Source organism: Trachurus japonicus, chromosome 20 (assembly GCF_045865225.1).
Source record: "Trachurus japonicus isolate A0001 chromosome 20, Traja_1.0".
Taxonomy (NCBI): domain Eukaryota; kingdom Metazoa; phylum Chordata; class Actinopteri; order Carangiformes; family Carangidae; genus Trachurus; species Trachurus japonicus.
In genome coordinates, this window is record NC_140926.1 from 11,158,962 (window position 1) to 11,183,653 (window position 24,692).

General features: G+C 40.2%; 1 protein-coding gene across 2 annotated transcripts in view; it reads left to right on the forward strand.

Moving 5' to 3' along the window:
* The window catches only part of cntnap2a (contactin associated protein 2a), a 316,348-nt gene that overhangs the window by 108,996 nt on the left and 182,660 nt on the right, over window positions 1-24,692 (forward strand). For both annotated transcript variants that reach the window (XM_085763401.1, XM_085763400.1), the window contains exon 2: window positions 20,395-20,505. In XM_085763401.1, coding sequence (XP_085619527.1) covers window positions 20,395-20,505 — 111 coding nt within the window. The remainder of the gene's footprint in view (window positions 1-20,394; window positions 20,506-24,692) is intronic.

A 24,692-nucleotide genomic window follows, 5' to 3' on the forward strand; every position in this document is an offset into this window, starting at 1 on the left:
AACTGATTGGTTCACCAAGTGTGGTTGAAAAGGCCACTAGAAAGGCAGCATCATTTTTTAAAGGCTCACCAGGTTCAGCTTTAAGTCACTCTTCTAGCTCAACATGTAACATGAGGCTGGCAGTGTGGTTGGTTTGGAGTTTTACTCTCATTAAACAAAGAGCTTGCAAGCTTTCCATTTTTTCATCCTCTCTCTGATGCTGTGCTATTGCAGTTATAGTTAACTGTGCCTATGTTAAGCTGCTGCTAACAGAGTCCAGATAGCTACAGTAGCTGTGAATGTCCTCTCCTGGTTCTGAATTGGCTACAGGAAATGCTGAGTGACTCAGTCAGATTGGTGAACTCTTTTGAAGAAATGAATCTATGTCTGGATCATATGTTTTCCTCTTTGCATTAAAAATGTCAAGATAAGCAGCTACAGTGAAGGTGACAGGTGTTTACAGGTCTGCAGATGAACATCAGACCTCACATGAGTCATCAAGGTAAACAACATCTTCTATTGTTTCCTCCTGTCACCTGGAAACTGAATAATCTGCCTCATGGGATCGAATCAGCTGCTTACACCTGTGAGCTCACTCAGTACAAGTAAAGTTTTATGGAAATTCACATGCAGCCTCCTTTTGTTGAAATTTTGCAATGAGAAAATTGACCCAGAATATCCAAGTAGCTAGAACTTTATTGTGTACGTGTGTCTTCATTTGAGTGCATCAGTGTCTTCAGTTAATCGATCGTTTCTGGGATCAACACTGGAGCATTTTCACTTTTTTCCACTCCTCATGTGTTTCTTTAACTCTCTTGTAATAATTTCCCATTACGCTCTTCCTTTGCTACTCATGCACATTTTTTCTTGCTGTCTTAGTAGATCTAAGATTTTTTTTTTCTTTCTTTCTTTCTTTCTTTCTTTCTTTCTTTCTTTCTTTCTTTCTTTCTTTCTTTCTTTCTTTCTTTCTTTGACTTCTGTCGCCCTCCATCAAGGGCCATCAAGACACTTATACCTTCTCTATCCTCCTCCTCCTCTGAGCAAGGGTCTTCAGAAGCAATCCATTTTCACCATACCCTGCCTCTGAAAAAAATTACCATAAGATGGAAGACAGAGAGGGACAGAGATGGAGAGGGAGAAGATGGCCATTAATGGAAGGCAGAATGGCTTTGTAGGTGTGAGAAAAATCAGGAAGCAATAGGGTGAAGAAAGGAAGAAATACAGAGATGTGTTTTTATCTTATTGATAAAAGAATAGAATACATGGGAATGATTCAAGAGAGACAAGCAGTGGGGGGGGGGGTGAAAGCCCGCAGAGCCTTCCCATATCACGTGGACTGTGCAGAAACAAATGAAGCCAATTTCTAATCCTCTCCATTAGCAGCAAAGGTAATAATCTCATCTGAGAGCAGCAGATATTGTTAACATCCCTTGCTCCAGAAACATCAGTTAATACATGATAAGCAAACACAGTTAGAGCTTTATTGCCACAGCACAAACAAAGCTAACCGCCATAAGCTTCATTTTGTATTGCTTGGCCATGAGCAATGCTAATTCCTGTTAACGCTGCCAGGTATTACTGACACAGAGAACAATGCTAAATCCCTGTTAGCGAACCCCAGCCACTGCAGGGGCTTAGCACAGCTTGGGTTTCCATTAGCCCTGTAGTATAGATGTAGACACACACACACGCACGAGCAGATGCATTGTCTTTCAGGCACATGCACACGGCCCCCTGATTCCCATTAACCTGTGGGAGCCCCTGCGTGGCTGGGAAAGAGAACCTTAATTTGTCAGCCTGCCGTGGGTCTTGGAGCTGAAGGTCGTTAACAAATAGAGTTCACCTCTAATTACTGCTGGACTTCCCTTAGCATGAGTGCACATATATGTGCATGCATATTCCACATAAAAGTTCAACACACATCAAATAATATATATGTGTACTTGCATGTGTGATTGTGTGCTGCTGCTGCTGTGTTTCAACAGCTGTGCTGCTACTTGTTTAAAGCACTCTAGCTAGTATATTTAACCCATTCACTGCCAGAGTTTTTTCCCTCAGTGCAGCCAGTGCCAACACTTTTTAGGATTTCTACTACTTTTCAAACAGACACAGAATATGTTGTGCTATGATTAAAATGACAGAATATCTCAAATGAAAGGGGAGACTCTCTACTTTTGCCAGGAAAAAAAGTGAGTTCGTAGCATGTTCCACTTTTTAGTTATCCTCATTTGAATATAGCATGTTTTCTCTAAATTCAGCATTTTGGGAGGATAATTCTGAGAAAAACAGGTTTAAAGTGAGACATTTTCAAGCAGAACTGTCTTTTGAATCTTTTATTTTTGACTATTTTTGACTATTTTTGACTTTGCGAAGATTCTCTCTGTCTCTTGACTGTCTCTCTCTCAAATGACCTAAATAGGCTTATATTTTTTTATAGGTGGGATGGTGGATCAAAGAAAAAATTTGGCTTCTCCTTTGATAAGGGACAAGATGCGTTCATGTTGTGTGAGAGCCAGTTTGTTTTGATATTGTGAATACCTAAGACTTTGATGACATGAAAACAAAGGGTTCAACCAGGGTTCATAGGTTTGATGAGACACTTGCCTGATGGTGTGATCAGGGAGCTTCTGGTCGTCCGTTCGTGGCCGGTTCGGTCCGTTCATGGCCGGTAACCGCTACAGTCTGCTCCCATGGCTGCGGGATAGGTTGAATGAGTTTGTTGTGGTCACTTGTAGCACTCCAGTCACGTGATGCATGATCACATGGCTTCCTTTCATCACAGGAACACCAATTTGTCACAGGGTGGGGAAGAGCGCCCTCTCGCGTAAACAGTGAAAAAACAAAAACTAGTCGAAATTTGTTTTTGGCATGCTGGACTTTTGAAGAAAAAAAAACTAGTTTTTGGCACTGAATGAGTTATTATGTTAATTATGTTAGCTCCACAGTGGATCCCATATGGTGATAATGCAAAATGACCATATTTTCTTCCCTTATTTAAACTTTCTTCATCTTGGTCTCAACATATGTCTCCTCTGCTGTGCTGTATTACTCTTAGACTTGTCTACCCTGCCTTCGTACCTACTCATCCCTCACTTGGAGTGCAGCACATCTGGTGAACAGGACTTATTGATTATCGGATTATATAAGCTATCAAACTTGCACAGTCCTCCATGCACTCTTTGTTCTCTCGCCAACCAGTCCAGAGTCCAAGATAAAAAACGAAGGGGAAAAAAAAAAAAAAAAAAAATATATATATATATATATATATATACATACATATACATACATATACGTACATATATACTGTATGTATTAGGGCTGTCACTTTTTATTCGACATTCGAATATTCGTTCGAATGTGGGGGGAAAAGTTCGTATTCGAGCAGTAATGACCTGCTCGATATGCAGGCTGCAGCAAAGATACTCTATTTACCGTCTTTGGCTGCAGTGCCCGGTGCCTGCATAGCGCCGCGGAACGTCCACTGGACGCGGAAGGGCCGCGAACAGTTGAGAAACGGAGCCAGTTTACTTTCTGTGCCCATATTAACCGCTGGTGTGGTGTCGCGGCGTGCACCTCCGCGGCCGGCTCGCGCCGTGCAGCGTCTGGTCTATTTTGTGTGAGAGCCGCGAGCAATCGCGTCAAGCTGGGCAGGAAGTCAAACATGAAACAACGAGAGTATCCGGTCAATTTTCAAAATAAAACACCGCGACTGTGTGTGCTGCGGCTGCGGCTGCGGCTGCGGCGGGGGGGGTAATATTCGAATATATCCGAACGAATTACGGGTCATTCAATAATCGTTCGAACCTCATTTTTCTAAAAACTGACAGCCCTAGTATGTATATGAGCCAATACTTGTGTGGTCCAGTTAAATTGCAAACATAAATTCCCAACACCTGCCAGAAAATCTTAGTTATTCATTATTAGAGGTTTTCATCTGATGACATATACTGCCCAAAGCTGAATGTCAGGGGCGGTCATGGTGCAGCACACTTTTTTGTAGATATTGTTGCTTTTCGTCAACAGTTAGCTGAGCTATGTTCGGCTGAGACATCCTTCATCGCATAGCTGCGCTTGGCCCCTGGTAGGTCCTCAAGATGGCGCTCACAACAAAATTGTCACGTGACTGATACCCATGTATATGAGACAGATTTTTCTAAGGCCGTTTAGCCTGATCTCTTCTTTTCTGAGGCAGTTTAGTCTGACAACTTCTTTTTTCTGAAGCTGTTTCGTCTGACGACTATTATTCTGATGCCATTTACTCTGACAACTTTTGTTCACCTTTAGGTCTAATGACTTTTTTTTTCTAGTGGGGGGTTAGGTGGTTAGGGTTAGGGTGACATCTGACAGAGGTTTTCCTGAGACCTTTTGTCTTTTCATCTAAGGTCTGATGCTGAAGCCTGACACTTGAGGATTTCCTAAAATGTACACTGTACCTGAGGCCAATCTAGGATTCAGTATTCTCCTCAAGGACACTTCAGCAGGGCAGATGCTTGATGACATAGTTTGCAATCTGGATCCATTGTTTGAAGGACAGTGTCTTTATAAGTAGGCCTACATGCTGTCGACTTTAAGAATTGATCTATGGTCAAACAAATGTATGTACTGGATTGGAATTACAAGTGAGGATAAACAGGATTAGGTTGCCGATCCCATTTTGGACTTCTTTTTTTATTTTTATTTTGCAAAATACTTGGATTTATCAAACTGAAAGGCAAAGAAAATGAATTATGTTGTAGGCCTATATTTAAACAAATCCATGTACAGTATTTTGCAAACATGAAATATACTTTCTTTCTTTTTTTCAACTAGCAGAATTCTCAGTCTCATCCAGTACTGAAATTCACATGAGATGAAACCTTTCTGTCACTCAGTGTGCTCATTTAAGCTGGAACTAGGCCAAAAGATGTTTCCTAGAGAAAGAATCACTGCTCCATGAAGAAGACTGTGTGTTTTTTGCAGTTCAACTAGACCAACACAGCGGGTGGTGAAATGTTGCTGATACCAGACAAACTTTCCTGAACATCATAGTGGTGATTTAAGCTTCATACTTGTCATTCAGGACCTGCAGTGTTTGGAGCAAGTAGCTTGTGAAAAATATGTTGAGTCAAAGTAACAAGACTATTTTTCTCTGTTGTACATTAGTTCCTCAACCATCACTTTATGTTGTTTTGTAGTTTTAGCTTTGTAGGTTGTGATTTAAGTCATCTCAGTTTAATCATTGCATTTTGAATTTTAAAAACCTCTCTCTTTGACAAATATTAATATTTAAACACTAAATCATAGAAACAAATGTGTACATGGTCCAACCTGTCTGTGTTTTTCCTGTCTGTTGCCCCTCAACAGTCTCTGTCGGCTAGGCAAACTGGCCATATTGGGAGCCAGCGTGGGACTATTTTGAAAGGAAGTTAATTGGTTATGTGCATATGTACCTCTGTGAAAACAAACGTGGGCATGAGGGATTTTAACCCATATGCTACTCTGTTCTTGTCTTTCACCCTTTCTCCCTTGTCCCCTCACTGCATTCATCTTTTACTGCCAGTCAGAACATATTGTTTCTCAGTATGGCAGACTGTAGGGCTCACAAAAGGGTGGAGGGCAGTGGAGGGAGTGATATTATAGGCTTTAGTTGCCAGATTGGCAGCAAATCATCTTTATGAGCACGCAGGAGGCCAGAGAGAGGCTCACAGTTTCTCCCTGACTTCTATAGAGGAAATGACAGAGGCCCATCCAGACCACACCGGCAGCCAGTGATTCACTGAATGCTCTGGTGGTGACCCATAACACAGGTATTCACTGTGTGAAAAATAGAAACATGCTGGGCATGTTTTATTATTGAGTCTACCAATGTATTTTTCTTTTCCCCTGCTTTTTTCTGCTGAAAGGTGTGGTGCACCACCTGTGTTGTGTTGGGCAAGTTTCGTCTAAAGTCAAATAAGACAAGTAACCAGCTGGTCTACACTATGTGAAGCTTTGCTACTAAACCTACCCCCAGAGAGAGAAATGTAGCAAGCAAAGCTACAGGAACATTTTTTTTATTTTTTATTATCGAACCGCCTCGCCAAATCAATCCTGTCTCAGTGATCAATATAACTGTCAGTCAGGCAGATGCATGGGTAAAAAAATGTTTAGTTCATTTGATTATTGAACTATGTCCAGTATTGATAAGCTATCTGCTCCAGCTTGTGTAGTGTCCAATAAGTATAAAAGTTGTGCACACGCCAAAACCTGTCCATTAGGAGAAGCACACTGCAAATTCAGAAATAGTAGCAGTTGAAAAATACATACTTACAGTATACAAAAGTTGAAATTAGATAACATGCTGCAAAAGCCAAAGCAAATACAAACAGCAGACACCCTGAAAGTACAGAAGCAATGCAATACCAAGGACACACAGACCCACAAACGATGCAACTTAAAAGAAAGGTAAATGGCTACTCAATACGTCATAAGTTCTGCTAGCCACTAGAAGTTAGCATGCTAAATATAGCTGCATATCTCTTTCCTTCTTATAATATAGTTAAAACCAAATCCACACAACAATTTGTTCAGTGTCTCCTCCTGTTTACTCTCTTTTTATGGTCTGGTCTCTTTTTCAGGGTTATGCTTGAGTTATTCCTCTTAGCACTTAACCCTCCTAGAGTGTGTGCTCCATCATAGACAAGTACACATATTGTACACATATGAAAAGATACAATATAAGTCACTTTATTAATCCCTGAAGGGAAATTCATTTGTCTGGCAGCTCATCTACCACTAGCAGAAGACTTTAAAAAAGCCTGATGGTATAGGCTACAAAGGATCTTCTATATCTCTCCTTCTTGCATCGAAGAGAGAGGAGCCGTCCACCACAGCCGTTTTTTTGGTCCATCAAGGCATTATGAAGTGGATGATCTGAGTTGATCAGAATGGCCTCTACTATCCTCAGTTCGCATCTCTCCACCACATCCCCCAATGAGTCCATCAGGGAAACATGTTTGCAGTCTCCTGATATTAATAAGCTTGCCTCAGGATGTTTAGTCTGTATCACAAATTCATAGAGAAGTTCACATGGAACTTCAGCAGTAGCCATGAGTGGGAAGTACAGTAACCTACACAAGTATTGTTATGATATGAGAAAATGTATACTTTCTAAATCTCCAGCTCATCACTCTTGTTGGGCAGATAGTTTACATTTCCCATGATGACTGATGGCAGAAAGGGCCTACGTCTCCACTTCCAAGCCTTGCATCAGCACAGCAATCACAAAAACACCTCTTCATCTAAGAACAGGGTGGCATCCTTTAGACTTGCTTTGTTTTCAATGAATGAAGCTCCTCTCCTGAACAAACTCCTCTCCCCACAGGAGTATCCACCAAGAGTTCACAAAACACAACAAAAACGCAACAAAAATAAAACAAAGGTTGAGTAAAAACTCAAGAGTTACCAGACGTTGCTGCTATAGTTGAAGTAAAAGTAGATAGCCTCAGAAAGATGGGGAGGCCACAGTTATTCTTGTTACACACGCTGGGAAATACAAACATATTTTTGTTGTATTAAATTTGATCCACGTAGTTCTTTCATATTTTTTGATGTACCAGAGACAATTTCACACATGGGATCTCATGCTGCAACCACTTACTGCGGTGATATGGGGGGAAGGTGGGAGTGTGAGCGTGTGTTTGTGTGTGCTTCCACATCAATACTTCCTCGTGGCATGTTTGCGTATGTGTGCAATTTGATATTGGAAACTGCGACGGGTTAAGATTATTGATGGAGAAACAGGGAACACGCCACTATCAATAACTACTGGAAAATTCCAACTAATTCATATTAAATGCCCTCATAGGGCATGGATAAAAATACCCAATCACATCATATAATGAAAAGTCAGATTTAAAGTATTTTTCAACCCATTTATATCATAAACTCTGTAACTGAATGTCAAATAAACCTGAAGTTATCATGGGGTCATCTGTGGGCTAAATTACTTCACTTGCTCAAGACCAGTTATTAATTGCAGTCCAGTAGTGTAATTGAGTGTATATGCAAGTATAGATTGTCTATCCATTTCACTTTCTGGCCATGATGGATTTGCTTATCAACCCTAATTACAGCTGGCAGAGAGTGACAGCCAAAAGAAATCCTAAACCATGCAGTTTTCCTGGATGGATGGCCACTGCAGCCTTTTAATTTTCTGAATACTGTAAACTGCATAACTGGCATTACTGTAATGCATATCTCACTCTCCTAATTACCTGATTACTAGGCCGTGCATTTATTTTCCTGGGGATCAATGTTTCAAATGGCCAATTTCAATGTACTTTTTTTTTTTTTTTTTTTAAAGCAAAGCAAAGTGGATAGTTCTTAAAGATATGCACAATGTTGGTCTTACTCTCCTGAACCTGACATCTCACAGCTACATTAAATGTTGAAAGATGCTCCACATAGTATTTGAACTAAATATAGTTAGGTAGTTCACGCTTCTTTCTAACCCACTGACCTCAGTGTTAGTGACCCCTCTTATACCAGCAGTTTTCTTGAAACAGATACTGGCACAGTATTTCTGTTAGATCTGCTTTGAAACCAAAATGCCCACTAACCAATAAGCCAAATCCCACAATCCCTCTATGGTCGGTACGTGATGGTGTTTTAATGGACTCTGAAATGAAAGCCATTCCCACCTGAGGAACTATGGGAAATAATTAATAATCCTCTGTTATTATGGGCATTATACAACACCCTGACTTCACTCCACCATAGTCTTCTTCCTATTCTGCAATTTAGGCATGGAAATAGAATAATTACTTACCAAGATCTCCCAGGGCAAGATAAATAAAGATTTGTTCGTTCCTTACTATGCACGAAACAGGTGCTCCAGCCTAAAAGTACAATTAGGCCATTATCTGAGAAACACTGTGTGTATTCAGGGAAGTATGAAACCAAACAAGGGAGGAGAAACGTGTCACTGGGTCAACTCTAACCCTTCCCTAATTTACATGGGCTAGTTTACATCGTAGGTTCTTCTAATGCACCTGCACTGTAGTTTGGAGTCTAAAATGAGCCTCCTGAATTCTCAGTGACAGCACACAGAGGAAATATCTACGTAGCTGAATTTGCAACTATAATAAATGATTAATAACTTGATCGATTAGAATTAAGGCAATCAATTAAAAAAAGGGACAAGGTGTTGACACTTTGCAGGTTGAGCCGCTAATGCACAGTGTTGGCAATTTTAAAGTCATTCATAGTGTGCAGTACAATGTAGTTACCTTGGGATTCTGGTGAATTATTGGCCCTATCAATACCATCTACACGCTCCACCTGTTCAAATCTGTGCTTTCGCTGGATCAGTTACTCAACTGGGTCAGGTATCTCTACTGCTGTGTTCCACTGCTGGATGCTGTGACTCGTCTCATTCCTTCCCTTTTTCATTTCACTTAAAATTGCTATGCTGTTTTGAGTTAATGTGTACATATCTCTGAATATTTTTGCCTCACTGTTAAGCATTTCAATTTACGAGTCACGACATTATGATTTCTTTTCTGAAACCGCTGATCTGTTGTACTCTCCTCACACATTCAAAAAATGCGAGAGGAAGGCAGTCCCAGTCGTTGATTGTGTAATGAGCTGCTCCCTTAGTAAATCAGGTGCTAATTGCATGCAGATTGTGGATGCAAATTGAATAAAAGCTGTGGTGCAAATTTGCCCTGCACTTACATATATGGATTTAGCCCTTAACACACCCACTCTGTTTATTATGGGAGCCACTTGCTACACAGTCGCTATCAGCCATGCTTCAGGCCACACAAGATGGATGTAATAACACACACACACACAATCATGCACTCACATGCACTCACATGTAAACACTTCCCCAAATTTGCTCTCTTTAGCATGCATTTTGCATTTTTAACTTGCTATATCCCATGTGCCACACACACACACACAAACACATCTCTCTCCTGCTCTCTCTCTCTCTGTGTGTGTCCTTTGGCCGAGCTCACTGGAATTCTCTCCTGACATTCTCCCATGCACACACGCACGCACACACACACAGACCAGTGTGCACATATTGACGTGCACTCTCTTGCAGGTAGCATGTATCAATGAGAGACAGAGGGGTTATGCTTCACGCAGCTGTAAGCAGATCAGTCCTGGTTGAGAGCTCCCTGAATCAGGCAGGTATAACTGATCTGACCTGGCACCTAGTCAGCAGGTCAAACAGACAAGTACATCACCACAGGGTGACAAGGAGAGACAAAATGCAGAGTGATGAGATGTAGATGAAGTTGTTTATGTACAAAGTAAAAGAAAACAGGGCTTTAAGCAGAATTCCTGAAAAGCTGTTCCCTCTGTCACTAGATGAACTAAAGAGTTTTTAGTTTCTACATGTAAAAATGTGTCATTGATTGGTCCCAATTACTACTTAAAGCAGAAGTAAGCGGAATATTTGTGTTAATTTAAGTCTTAAATAGTTATATCTTCCGACGGCAATCACTTATATAGAGTGTTTGGTCCGAAACACGGGTCTGTTAGTCACTCTGCTCTGCTGTAAGCCAAGGAGAAAACTTTCCTTGTATCCTACAACCTTTATCCAATGAGGACAGAGAACGGCATAAAGGAGCGGTCCTCTCTGTGTGTGCAGCCAAGGGATGCGCGTGAATGTGGTAACGTAGGGACGAGGGCGGGGACTGCTAACTCCATCGGCTGACAGGAAGTTAGCCAAAACGACCGGATCAATTATTTTAATGCTTTGTTACTTTAAGAGAGACTAGATCAGTGAAGTAGAGGGTTTTAATGTGAATACCAATTGGTCATGTTTGTGTTTGGTCATTTCATTTGCACCTTGTACATCAAATGTGGAGCCCAGGTGGAGGGAGATTGCAGCACACTGGGAGTTACTGTCTCCTGCTGCTTTTCTTGTTTTAATGATATGAGCAACACTGTGCTGCTGCAAAAAAACCTCATCAGAGGTGTTAAACCATCAAATGTGAGACACGTGGTATCCTATTAGGCACCATTCACACAGATTGATGTTCAATTTAAATGGTTCTACTGTTAGCTCAACCACGGCAGCAGGGCTAGCCCTATAAAATGGGAAGGTCATTGACTAACTGAATGAATGAATGTTGTGTAATTGATAAGGCTACAGTACATCACTGGTTGGCTATGTTTAAGTTTCCCCTTTTGGTCATTGCTCTGTCAAAATGATTTTGCGCCAGCAAGCAGTGCTGTCAGTATTTTAGTCACAATCTTAACCATTGTTTTTAGACCCTGTTAAGCATGTTTTTTTTCCTTCCTAAAAAGCATCTTGTGACACATTCAGTGACTTTTTAGACAAAACCATACTACTGCTACGAGAAGGGAGTAGCCAGTGCTTTTGCTTGTCCTACTGTCTGATAACAGAAGCAGAACAATGTAAATGAAAAACTTTATTGGAAATGCATATACACATACATATATACAGTATAGTATTTTCACAGGCGGAGTATTTGGTCAAAATGTCAAGTGTGCAAGTGTGCTACAAAATCTGATTACCATTACAGTAACACAGATCACATTTTTTCTACTTTACAATTTTCTGATCTCTTCTAAAGTCTCCACTCTTCTGTTTCTCTCTAACTCTAAAACTACATGTATTTACTCATCCCTTGTCCATCCTTCTTTTCCAAAATTGCATCAGCACCAGAGGAGTCAGGCCAGGGGGTGGGTGTACTGTCATCGCAAACCTCCCATAAAGCAGCCTGAGGCTCCACGAACTTCCCAGTGACAGAGTCAGTCATCCTGAGCAGGCCTTTAATTATTTGGATAAATAATAGATGACTAGCAGACTCACAACGGTTGTGCCGGCCAGGATAACTGAGGGCCCATGGATACATTATGGACAAACTGAAAAAGTGTTGGCCAATGTTACTTACAACAAACTGACTGCAAGGACTTGATTAGTAGAGTGGGAACTGCTGCCAGATGATTTCCTGATTTTTCTTTTTCTTTTTCTTAAGTGGTTTGGAGTAGAGAGTAGACTGAGAGCTTGGTTTTCTCTGAAATAGTTCATGTAAATTATAATCTGTCAAATGATCAATTCTCACTGATAAACAGTGGCTTTTAATGTTCTTAAATGTTTGTTAAGACCAAATTTTGTAAAATATTCATCCAACACAATGTCACATTAAAAAAAGTCATTCATATTTGTGATAGTTTGTGATTTTGAAGGCTGTCAAAGAACAATATCAGCCTGTCTACGATTAATTAAGTGTGATTTGCTGAAGCTAGTATTTGTTTTGTAAGTCAACTTGCTGGAAGCAGTTTTGCTTTGCAACATATCAGAAGTTAGCTTAAATTTCACTTGACAGATGTAGAAAGAAGCACAAGAGAAAAGGTGTGTGTGCACGTTTGGGTGTCTGTCTATATGTGTGGTTGCTTCATCCAAAACATCTCATTATGCGCTTGGTCTGTGCTCACATTGGCACAGGGCACAAGATCTGTTGACAAAAATTGTTTGGTGAGGGTTCCAAGACATGAAAAATGAATCTGGACCAAAAAATTTAGATTAACGGCTCAAGCAAAGAGCTGGCAAGCCTGGGGGTGGTTGTGGGTAGTTGGAGGGTGGTCGGGAAAGGCAGGGACTGGGAGTGTTGAAAGAGAAATAAGCCAGAGTGAAAGTGTATGGAGTAAATAAGCAGAATGAGGAGAGATTTTGTTTTTAATAAAACATCTTCCAAGAAGTAGAGAGGGAAAAAATAACTAATTACATCTTCAAGTTCACCCACTCACACACGAGGGTGCTAGAAAATAGACAGGAAAAAGGCAGAAAGAATAGATGGAAAGTTACAAAGAAGGGTGAAAGAGATGAACAGAAAAAAATATATAATAACAAGGTACCTCACACCCTCAGGCCAAGCGAGTCAGGTTCCACATACACACATATACATTTCTGAACAGAGAGAGAGAGAGAGAGCTCAGTTGAAAAACAGCTAATTTCTTAGACCAAGATTCATGTTGAGACTAAGGATTTCAGTTTTCTTCAGTGAAACCGTCGTTATCACCTTATTTAAAATAAAGGTATTTTCACCGATGGGGAAAATTGCCAATACATTGTCATATCTATTCCTGGGCGAACTTCATTTCTGTAAAAGTATGATAACCCCTCCTCCCCTCTCTCCTTTTTTTCACTGAGCAAATTTCACATTTATAAAAGTTGGCACCTTGTCATAGAGAGTTAAATGGTCATTTTAATTCCCACTGGGGTAGTGTATGAATTGAAATTGAATGGGCTCCCACCCTGTGGTCTAGATGATTGTTATTCACTCCACTGCCATCCGCTATTTCATGCCACAAGGCTGTGGGGGCCCTGCACACAAAGGTTGCAAAATTCAACTTTATACTGGATTTAAAGCAGTGCAGGGTGTGCACTACACAACCAACAACACACCTTATGGATTCACTTTGACATAAGTGATTTGTATATCCTGAATGAAAATGTTGTACAGTGTCAGGAAAGGTGTTTGTTATTCATTCTTAGGAGCAGCAGGCGATCTAGTGAGGGTTGAGTCAAGCTGTCAGTATTTTTTTTTCTTCCTGGATATGAATGCTGTGTTCGTCAGAACAATATCTGTCGTCAGAAAAGACACATGGCAGTTTTCAGGCATCAGCAAAAATGAATGTACAACTAACGTATTCGTGCATTTTGTCTGTGTCTGATTGATGTTTTCACTTATTTTGGCGAGCGTTAAGCGCTTGACAACACAACAGTGAAATTCCACTCTGTCAGTGTTGCATCTTTTATGAAAATGTGTCTGTCATGTCCTTTGTTCTTGGTTTGATTTGAAAAGTGAGCTCACGGCTGCTTTGTGACTGTTTACCAAATGCTTGTTGGACTGTGATGTGTTCACAGGCTATGGGAACTTCCAGCATTTCAAGGTCACGACTGATTTTATTCAAAGGGCACACAGCCTTTCGAATGAAATCTGTTCAGTCTTTCCATGCAACACAATACTGTAAAGCTGCTGATTTTAAGATTAAAGCTGATAAAGATGATGTTACGCAAAAACTCTTTTCCACTATGGTTGCACTGGTTAGTCAAAGACAACAGAACTTGTGTTTACTTCATTTTTATTTTAGACTGAAGACAGTGGCAAATGGCTGGGAGAACCATCTGTAATGCCAATTAGAGAGGCTGCGGAACATCTGTTAATTTGTGTCTTATACCTCTTTGTGAATCCCACTTGGGAGCCGCTGTCATGCAATTCCAGGTGTACGGGACAACATGCGTATGTATCTGCTTGCTAATTAGAAAATGGCCATTTGACCAGTTTTTAAACTCTCTCTCTTTGACCCCTGTAAAGAAGATGAGCTGCTTCTTTTTTATTTTTTTGAAAGCCAAAGTTACACTGCTAAATTATGCTGATATATTACATACAGGAATTCAATGTACACACATTGCACAGGTATACTGTGTGACAGTCAGTGGGGGTCAGCTTCCTGATGCATTTGTTTACACTAATATCAGTATCAGAAAACAAAAATTTTCTGCTGTTAATGGCTTGTTGTTGACAACATTATTTCTAATCTCCAACTATAATAACCAGAGAAAATGCCGGTTTTACATGAACAATGTTTTTATCAAATAGACACATTTTTCAATTATGTAAAGGAGTGTTCATTTTTGTTTGGTCAAACAATTATTGACTGGTCATTTACAGCAGACAACCTGCCATAACTGGTGTAACAGATACTGCTTCCAGCCACACCAGAGACCAGAGGCATGCACAGATGGAGGCTCTCACACTCACTGGCAGTTTGGAGAGTCAGGCGGCATCTCCATGCAGCTGTTGGCACTTTTGACAGCTTCCACTGTGTTCATGACTTGAGTCCAGAAAAAGCCCCCAAGTCCCATTCAGTGTTGCTGAGAGGACAGACTTGACAGCACCAAACCAAAACTCCACACACACGCAATGGTTTTGCAGTCATTAGATAACAATAGCAGAGGTTTTTTGTAGTGTTTTTTTTTTTCAAGCAACACTGAGTGTTGCCCACTGGTTGACTGACTTAGTGACCTAGTGTTAAAACAAACATAGGGTGATATTAAGCAAACTTGTCCATCCAAAAAAAAGAAAGAAAAATGTTTTTCATCTGGATTTTTAAATATGCATTGTGTTTGGCCTCTTTGCTTAAAGCATCTTTGTCAAGGATATTTGCCTCAAGGGCTAATGTGGCAGGTATGACAATTTATTAAAGCCAGATTTCTTTTTTTCTTTTTTTGTGTGTGTGTGTTGTTATACCATTATCTGTATGCCAACATTTAGTTTTGCGGCCGCAGTTTGTGATTTAATGCCAACTGATCTTTAGGGTGTCATGAATATCACCCTGGATGTATTGTACTTCACCTCCCTTTAGCTCCAGAGATGTGGCAGCAATGTAAAGTCCTTTGAACAAGCTGGCCAAACTCTGTCTGTTCATGGCTGTCGGCCCAACTGGTGGCAGCCAGCTGACACATCTCCTGGTTGCTATTTTTCCACATCCTAGTTATTTACCTAGCTGGAAATGTCACTAAGAAGGCTTTGGAAGGCAGCCATTTTGCTTTGCTCTCACCTGTCATCTTTTCCCTGTTTCCTTTATTTTCCCCATCTTGTCTGTCTCTCTTTTTTCCCTCATGGCCTCTCTCGCTGCCCCTACCTGTTTTTCCTTCCTCTCTTATCATACCATCAAGCATAAAACTATCACTCTTGCTCTCAGGGGAATAGGCTGACATTTGCGCTTGGATATTGTAGTCATTTGCCTGCCCTAAAATACCAGAACATACAGAACCCTACTTTGCACTTTAGACATGGGCAAATATCAGCGGCTACGATCTCACACTTGAGCCATGGATATGACCATGTGGTCTGCATTCATGAATGTATTCTTCTGTATTATTTGTTGCTATGCTCTCATACAGACATGGAAACCTGCACCCAGTTTATTCTTTTATGCAGCGTGTGGGTGTTTCTTTTATTACTTCATTTATTTACTTTAATAATCTATTTATCTTGACATCACAGGGCTACAGTGTGTGTGCACTGCAGCAGGTGGCACTGTGATATATCAGTGAATTATTGATGGACATGATGTATCGTGGGTCTCTTTCAAAGACTAATTAGTACCAAGGAAAAAAAAACAAGGCTGAACTTTCTCACACTTGTGCGATTTACCTATGAGGGAAACCCAGCGCTGCTATTTAATCATCTCAAAGCAATAAATCACTTAAGTGTATTACAGTTGTTGGGAGAGGTGCATTCCTTAAGGATGCTGAAAAATGGAGAAACAGACAACGTCAGATTTATTGCCTGTAATTTCAAGGCTGTAGTCTAACCCAAATTCCCTACTCAGCTCTAAAAGTTCAAACATTTACTAAGGTACTAGGGTGTCCTGATAGAGATAGCTCTGGCTTTGTAATTTCAGCTTTTTTTTCTGCAGGTTTACAGACTATATATTTTTACTGTTTATGGCCAAATCAGATACAGTATATAAAGTAAAAGGCAGTCCTCCATTGTTAAGATACTGTTCACTGTTTGTTGTCTTCAAATTAACGGCGAGAAATGGAGTCTAATGAACTGTGAAACAGACCATATGTCTGCGAGTGCAAACAATTCACATAGAAAAAAAAGAAGCAGCGCCGGTTTTGTTCGAATAGCTACTGGACATACTGAAGGAACTGAGCCCATTATACAGCATGGAAGACTAAAGTCAGAGTAATGGGCTCATTGTTCTCCCCAGACATGTCACATTGTGTCCACTTCAGTCCAACAGCAACCAGCCTTTCCCTTTTTACTGCCATATGCTTTGTTTGTTGTCAGCCTCACCTCAGAAGTTATTATGTTGTCATGACCACTGTGGGATGCAGGCCATCATGGACAATAACCACCACCCTCTACACAACAGTCTGGCAGGTCAGACAAGCCGCTACAGTACAGCAGCAGCTAACGTCACTCTGATGTTCATTTCATTGCTCTACAGGACACAGCGTTGCAGCAGATCCTTTGCCCACATAACCATCAAAAGGTGTATGACACCTCAGCTAAAGGCAGCTGCATAGGCCATTGTTTTTTTCTTTAACCATTGTTGCACCAATCAACTGCTGGACAAAAGATCAGACATCTCTTTGACCCACCAAAGCTTTTGAATTTAATTTGTATTTTAATTAATTGATGATCAAGTCACTGAATCACATTTAATATTTCTTAAGTATAAGTACAAGCTCTTTTATTTTATTTCGGGCAAACTGAGACACATGAAGTTTACAGAGTCCAAACTCATGAGTCTCCTATAATGTATGCAAACTGTATGTGAACAGAAAGACACTGTGTGTGATGTGGATTCATTATTATGAGGAAATTAGAAGAATATACAGTATGACTGCTTCAAAATTTTCCCCATTATCACAATTAGAGACTCTTACACCTAGAGACTTATGTGATTATCGCTGCATATATTCAGGTTTCTAATTGCACAGGCAAAGCACATCTCACCCAAGCATGCACACGTAAGTCATTATATAATATTATCATTTCAAAAGAAATTGTATTATATTATATATATTTGTAATTCTCCAGGAGCATCAGATAGTTCATTACAAGTGGGTTTTTTTCCCTTCCATCTGACCGCTAAATTCATTTCACGTTTCCCCCCATCAGTGAGTAAAGAGAGCCCTGAGGAAATAACCGGAGGCACTGTGGAAATGCACTGTATTTTTCTCCACACCTCCGTTCCCTTAAATTCCACTTTCTCACATTTAACTTCCCTCTTTCATTCCATTCATTCCTTACCTCCCTGCCCTCATGCTGTGCATTCGTGGTCGTCTTTGAGTGAGTGTGTGTCTGTGTTTATGCACTGGAAGAAACGTGTAGAGATACTCTTGAGATTGCAGCTGTAGGAAAGGCATTGTGAATGAATAAGAGGCAGCCTCCTTAAGACTGTATTGTCTTAGTGCAGGTGTTATCTTACAGTAAGTAGAGAAAGACTGAAACCAGCTCCTACAGTATTAGGACCGCACATCATCTGATGATATTCTAGCAACTTATTAAGCCGCTTTCCATTAACTCTCTGCTACCTTATCGGAGTCACTGAACTGGACCCCCAGCTGTGTTTATGTTGTTGCTGCCTTTTGGAGGAATTTTAGTTTATTAATCACCTGCTTCCATTCTGCCCGGTGCCAGTTGGCCTCATCCCTTCACATGTTTGCTTGCCTCCTACTTTCTGTTCTGTACATATTCATTATTCTAGTACAGCTACATTTTCATAAAGTCTTTTTTTTTCATTGACCTTTTTCCAAGCTTTTGCACTGTTTTTTTTTTTTTTAATCTTGAATTTAAAACTGCAAAGTCATCTGAAGAAATCACCAGACACACATGTTTAAAACAGCTTTTGTTCTCTAGTATTTGCTATAACTACTTCATCATTTAAAGAGAAACGTAGGGGTAGTAGAGTGAGAGGATGGTTCCTGTAGAAGTTCCTACCCCCTCCTTTTACCAGGAGCTCCTGCAGTGGAAACGTGGCTATGTAATGACCATACTACACTCTACAGTGTGTTTCTAACTTACTGAAAAGCTGTAAGCTTTGACCTTAGGGGTTACACTGTATTTTTGAAATAAAGCAAAGTCACTATTGGCAACACTGTTGTCAACCAGTGCAGTAAGGTGTTGCCATGATGGTGGCAGCTGACTCTGAGCTTCAGGGAAGCTGAGTTCATCACAAAGTCCATGATTAACATACATAGTAAATGACACGGGCCAAGCGGGTGAAATTATAATTTTTGACAAAATACCAACCAAACATATTTCTGTGGACTCTCTCCTCTGGTGAACACCAATTACGTGTTGGGTGTTTATAAAGGAGAGGCTGGGTTTCCCCTTCCATACAGAAATACACACAGTTGTGCATTTGCAGGCTCTGATGATATTATTTTTTCACTGTGAGCCCACCTGTGACAAAAAGTAATATATCTAAGAAGCCAACAGCCCAGGAAGTCCTGACTTTCAGTAGCATACAGCACACAAACATTCACAGAAAGACAAACATTTCTCTCCTCTAAATCTAGCTCCCCACCATACACACACACACACACCCGCCATACACACACACACACACACACATGGTCACACTTATACGGTGGGGCATGACAGAGAGCTATTGACTGCCTCTACCAGGCCTGACAGACCATTCACAATTTCTCTCACTGTGAAGCCTAATGTACTGGAGGAGCTGAGTGTGTTTTTGTTTGTGCGTATGAGTGAGTGTAAGGGGCAAATTGAAAGAGAGGAAGGAAAGCGACTTGGTGTGTGTGTGTCTGTGCGTGTGCATGCAGGTGTGTGCGTATGTGTGTCAGGAATATATATTTGTCCAATGTGATTTTTTTTGCTGCCTTTATGTGTCTCATATGTATGCCGTTGAAGTCGCTGTCTTGGATTTCTTTTGATAGTCCAAGGAGTTGTGGGTTGACACAGAGGTCAGCTTGGACTGAGTAGCAGTACACCTCTGGTCTAGCTGAATATTTTCCTCATGGCTACTCCAAGTCATGGGTACACAGTTCATTCATCTTGACAGGTGGAATTGTGTATTTGGACTCAGTTCTGCATGATTACATTCAAGATTATTAGTATTTTGAATTGAAATGCTCAATCCCTTTTCAAGGACCGAGTGATTTAATAAGGACCATGTAAACTTGCATTACACAGGTGACGTTTAACATTTTCCATCTGACAATATGTGAATCAATCAAGGAAGAATGAGACCGATCAGAGTCGTACAGTAATTGTTAATTCTGACTGTGCAGAGCCTAATGGGACTGGGCCAGTTCAAGGTCTAATGTTTTTTCATATTTCTGTCTCTTTCCCCCTTCTCTAAATCAAGTATGCATCTGCATCTTTTTTTTACAAGGCCCTCTTGCTCATTATAGTAGATATTTTTGCAGTGCACTCAGCAAAAGTTTTTCTTGCCCCTGTGGTTCAAGTTTGACTGACCTGACTTAGTTCTTGACCCACAAACAGCTTTCCTCAACTTTCAGCTCTACCATGTTGTCTCAACTCCTGTGAGCAAGTCTCTTTCAGACAATATGTGAAACCACACAAACATTATTAGACTTCAGATTTTTTATCTGAATGTGCTAGAACCAAATTGAGGATATTTAATTCTAGAGATTATTCATTTAACATCTGAATAATGTTGTAATTTGGCTTTACTGCAAATGACTTCATAGACATGCATTTTCAATTTCAATGCATTTAATGTTATTAATGTGAAATATACTAATTCTCTCTTTTCTTTTTTCTTCACTCATCTCCTTCAACGTTCTGTCCCATTTCTCCCCTCTGCTCCTCTCTCTTCTCTCTCTTTTCCTGTGCTCTTATCTTTTCTATCTCTCCTCTGTTCTTCATATATACTTTCTCTCTCTCTCCACAGCAAAGTGTGATGAAGCTCTAGCCTCTCCTCTGCCTCACACAGCCTTCACCAGCTCATCTGTCTTCTCCAATGGATATGCACCCGGATATGCCAAGCTCAACCAGAGAGGAGGTAGACAGACAGACAGACACACACACACACACACACACACACACACAAATGCTACTAATGTCCATGTAGTTATACTGTACATACATGAGTGGTGTACAGAAAGGGTTGTGCATATATACAGTAGTCGCCAAAAGTAAATTCAGGTACTTGGACATACATCCTTAAAAATGATTCTACAGATACTACAGATAACACACTGGGAGATAAATGGCTGAACCCTCAAATGCTCATCCTCACATGCTTCATTGTGCTGCACAGCTGCTATCACCTCTCTCTTCTTTTTTCAGATTTTTCTCTATTTCTTTTTTACTTTACTCTCAATATTTCCTCTTCCATTTCTCCATCTTTCTCTCCCTCAGCTCCAGTCATTATCTCAGTGACTCAGACTGGAGCTCATTTCCACATCAGTCCACAGCAGAAAGAGATAGGACCAGACAATTACACCCCTCTATGTTTATACAATTAATAATTCATACATTTCTATCTAATATAGTCACACTACAGCTGAGGAAACACAGCTTAGAGCTAGCAAATAAAGGCAAGATAATCTGGTGTATTTAATCATACCAATAGAATTACTGCTGAGACAGGACTGCTCCTCCTTTAATCATGATACCTACAAACAAGAGAAAAGGAGAAGCAGTAAAGAAATAAAGACCAAACTGTTGAAGACAGCAACAATGGATGACTGTAAACATACAACTGGTTCATCCTTTCTCTTTTTTATCCAATCTCCTCAGAGATGGGAGTCCTTGGGGGAAATTAATTGGAAGTTGTTGTGTTGAAAAACTCCAGTAATGCTCAAAGTAGGTAAACAATTCATACTTACTGTGTGAAATGTATTCACATTCACTTAATAAACATGATTCAATTCAGTTCCTTAACTTCCATCAAAATAGCTCTGGAGTAGTTTTGTGGGGAAAAAAGCAACTGTTTCTGAATAAAGCATTTTTATTTGCTCATTGTAAATTCAGTTGAGATTTTGTTTGTGAAATGTTTTGACTTTAGATTTGTTCACTTCGTTAAAAAAAAGTACAATTTAAGATATATTATGCAGACTAAATGACTTGTTGAGATGACTAACCTCCAGAATCTGAAAATATAATTAGTAAACCCAGTGGCTCAGATACATCTGGAGACATTTTACTGTTTCTTTATTTAGCAGTGAAAATGTTTCATGAGGAAGCGCTCTGCTTTCTTTCTTTTTCACTACCTGTCAACTTTGACTTGTAATCATTTTCCCAAAGTGTAACCTTGTTTTTCTTGACTGATGCAAATGACACTATACAACAAGCAAAATCAACACTGTGACAAACAACAAACTGACAAACTCCAAATCAGATATTACCTTGTCTGTGAACGTGCCAGAATGGGTATATTCTACAACACATTGAAAAGGACATACAGTAAAGTTTGATCCCATCCTCTGTGTCTTTGTGTCCTCCATAGAATGACACCGTTTGGATGATGAGGTCATGATCTTGTTAGCATAAAGCATACAGTATGACAGGGGTGGAATATTAAATTAGAAGAGAAAAGACAAGTCAGAGAAGTTCTGTAGGGCAAAAGGACATTGCATTCAGGCTAACATTCATCCATTGCTTTTTACTTTATTTTATCATACGATACAGTGTCTTGAACATCAATGATACAGCGGGGCAATGTGGGGTTCTCTGTCTTGCTCAAGTACACTTCAACATGTGAAACCACTGACCTTATCCCATTCACGGGAAAACTCAAAGGCTTGAATTACATGTGTTCAAACATGACCCACCCATAGTGTCAGGGACATGAGCATCACAAAATACAGGATTGCACTCAACATATAGTCACAGATTAAAATACACCACCTATCAAAGGCTTTTGAACACTGATTTCTCTCTTTTTTAGGCCCCAATGAAAGGAAATAATGCTAATCATTTGCACAGGTGCCCCAGCTCTTGCTGATTACATACAAATAGTGTCTGTTCAAAGGATGTGTTGAAATACATGGTGTTTCTGATGTAGTAGGAGAAGGAGATCATTAACTGTTAGTCAGATCACCCAAGTCTCGTTGATCAGTCTTCATAAAAAAAACATTAAAAGAGAAGAACTACAGTAGAACTTGGCAAAGAAGCCGAGTTGGGGTGGTATGTTCCTCACTTGGGGAATATTTGCGTGTGAGGAAGCAAGCACTGTGACTAGTTTGAGATGAACAGTTTATTTATTCTAAGCTTTAGAAACACTGATACATTGAATCAAATAAAGTTAAGCGGGAAATTCAGTGATGGTGTTAAACTTTTGCCTGTTAGTGTGTAAAACAGCGTGGAATCGCTCACAGTCGACACTCTCACAACTCACAAAAGCACAGGCTCGAGGATTATAACCTTATACCCACACAAGGAGGGGTCCCTCCAAGCAGCTGCAATTTGGCAGCCAAATGTGCCATGAGTGTGGCATGAGTGTGTGCTGATAAGCCAATCTACTCCAATCTCCCAGTGCTATGGAACAGGGGAGGCAGAAAATCAATGGGACACACCACTCATATTAAGCTTGTGTTGTGAATGCTGACAGCTATTAGATTTTTAGGCTGTGGGTATGTGTGTAAGGGTGTGTGCGTCTGTATGTATATCCATTTTTGGGTGCACATTTCTCGTCTGTCTGTGTGTATGAGAGAGGTAAAATGATGCCATAACGATTTTCCGGCAAGCAGCCGTCTTTTATGTGCCAACCAGTCACCAGGCCCCTGGTCCGTTGTGTGTTTGTTCTTCTGACTGTCACACCAATCCTGTATGTGTGTGAAATTGTGAGTGTGTGTGTTTGAATGAGTAATATTATGTGTTTTTAAATGTATATTTGTATGCATATAGTGTATACAGTAAATACCAGGAATAATCTTGTGAGTGTTGCTTTATTCATCTATTTACCTCAAAGAAGGATCTTGATAAATGCTCTGTCTGCTAAAATTAAAGACATTATTTACCCACAGACTCATCACCATGCTGTGAAATGCCTGTTTCGATGTTTGGAAAACACAATCACTCACAAGCTGTTACTTCACGCAGAACATTATTTACAAAATTACATCACAGCATCTTATTTAAGACCAGTTGAGTTTGATTGTCAGTCACAGATGTAGTTTATTATTACATGAGCATTACTATAAGATAGATTTGTTTTTTGTTTCCATCATTATGTTTGGGATAGAATAAATCAAGCAGGGACAGTTAATGCCTCTGGGTTTTGAAGACAGAACAGACTGATAAAGACTCTGACACTTTATTTGTCTGTGTGCCCCTTTCCACTGCTTCCCGCCTTTATCCTCACTCTCTCTGTTAATATGTCACCCTCCTCCTCGATCTCCCCTTTTGTCCTTCCCCTCTTCTCCTTTTTTTTTTACCTTCATGTCCTTCCATCCACCTGTTCCTTTTTATTTTTCTTTCATTTTCCTCCTCTGTCTTTTGCTGTCAAATCTTCTTTTTGCCTCTAAGGTCTTTGCTTGTCCTTGTCTTTCTCATGAAGTTGTTTTAATCCATAAGTTTTTAGGATATTTCCTGTTTGCACAAAAGTTGATGTTGATAGACCTCAGCAGACATAAACATGAAAGCCCTGCAGACACAGAAACCCTGAGCTGACAAATGTTCATGTCTTTTATAGTGAAGAGGTTTGTAATTTTCTTTCATAGACTTTGCCAAGCACCTGCATAACCACAGAGGACATAATAAAATCATTATTAACTGTATTATTGTACTTGTTTCAGTCATGGAGCCTATTTTTATGCATCTGGCTCCAGGTGAGGTCAGGGAAGATGCAGATCCCCACAAACCTGAGACGCTCCACCATCCCTCTACCTCCTTCCCTTTGGGCACAGAGGGCAGAGTGCTCAGTGCAGCTGCAGTCCTCCAGGAGGCTCCTGAAGTTTATTACCATCTGCTTTGTTTCTGTGGTGCTGAGGTCCAGGTTAATATAGTTTTTATATGTATAAAAATGAACATACGGTCAAGATTGTCAGCGTACTGTACGGTGCAAAGCCTACAGGATTAGTGTCGGTGTGTGATGAACCAACTAAAATAGTTCATACACCTATTCATGTTCCAGAAAAAAAAATGTAGAAACTGTGCCTCAACCTTCAGCAATAGACCACTGATTTCCAAATTAGTTTTCAATAGTCACATAGCAACCACATGAGTGAGCTGCATCTCATACAA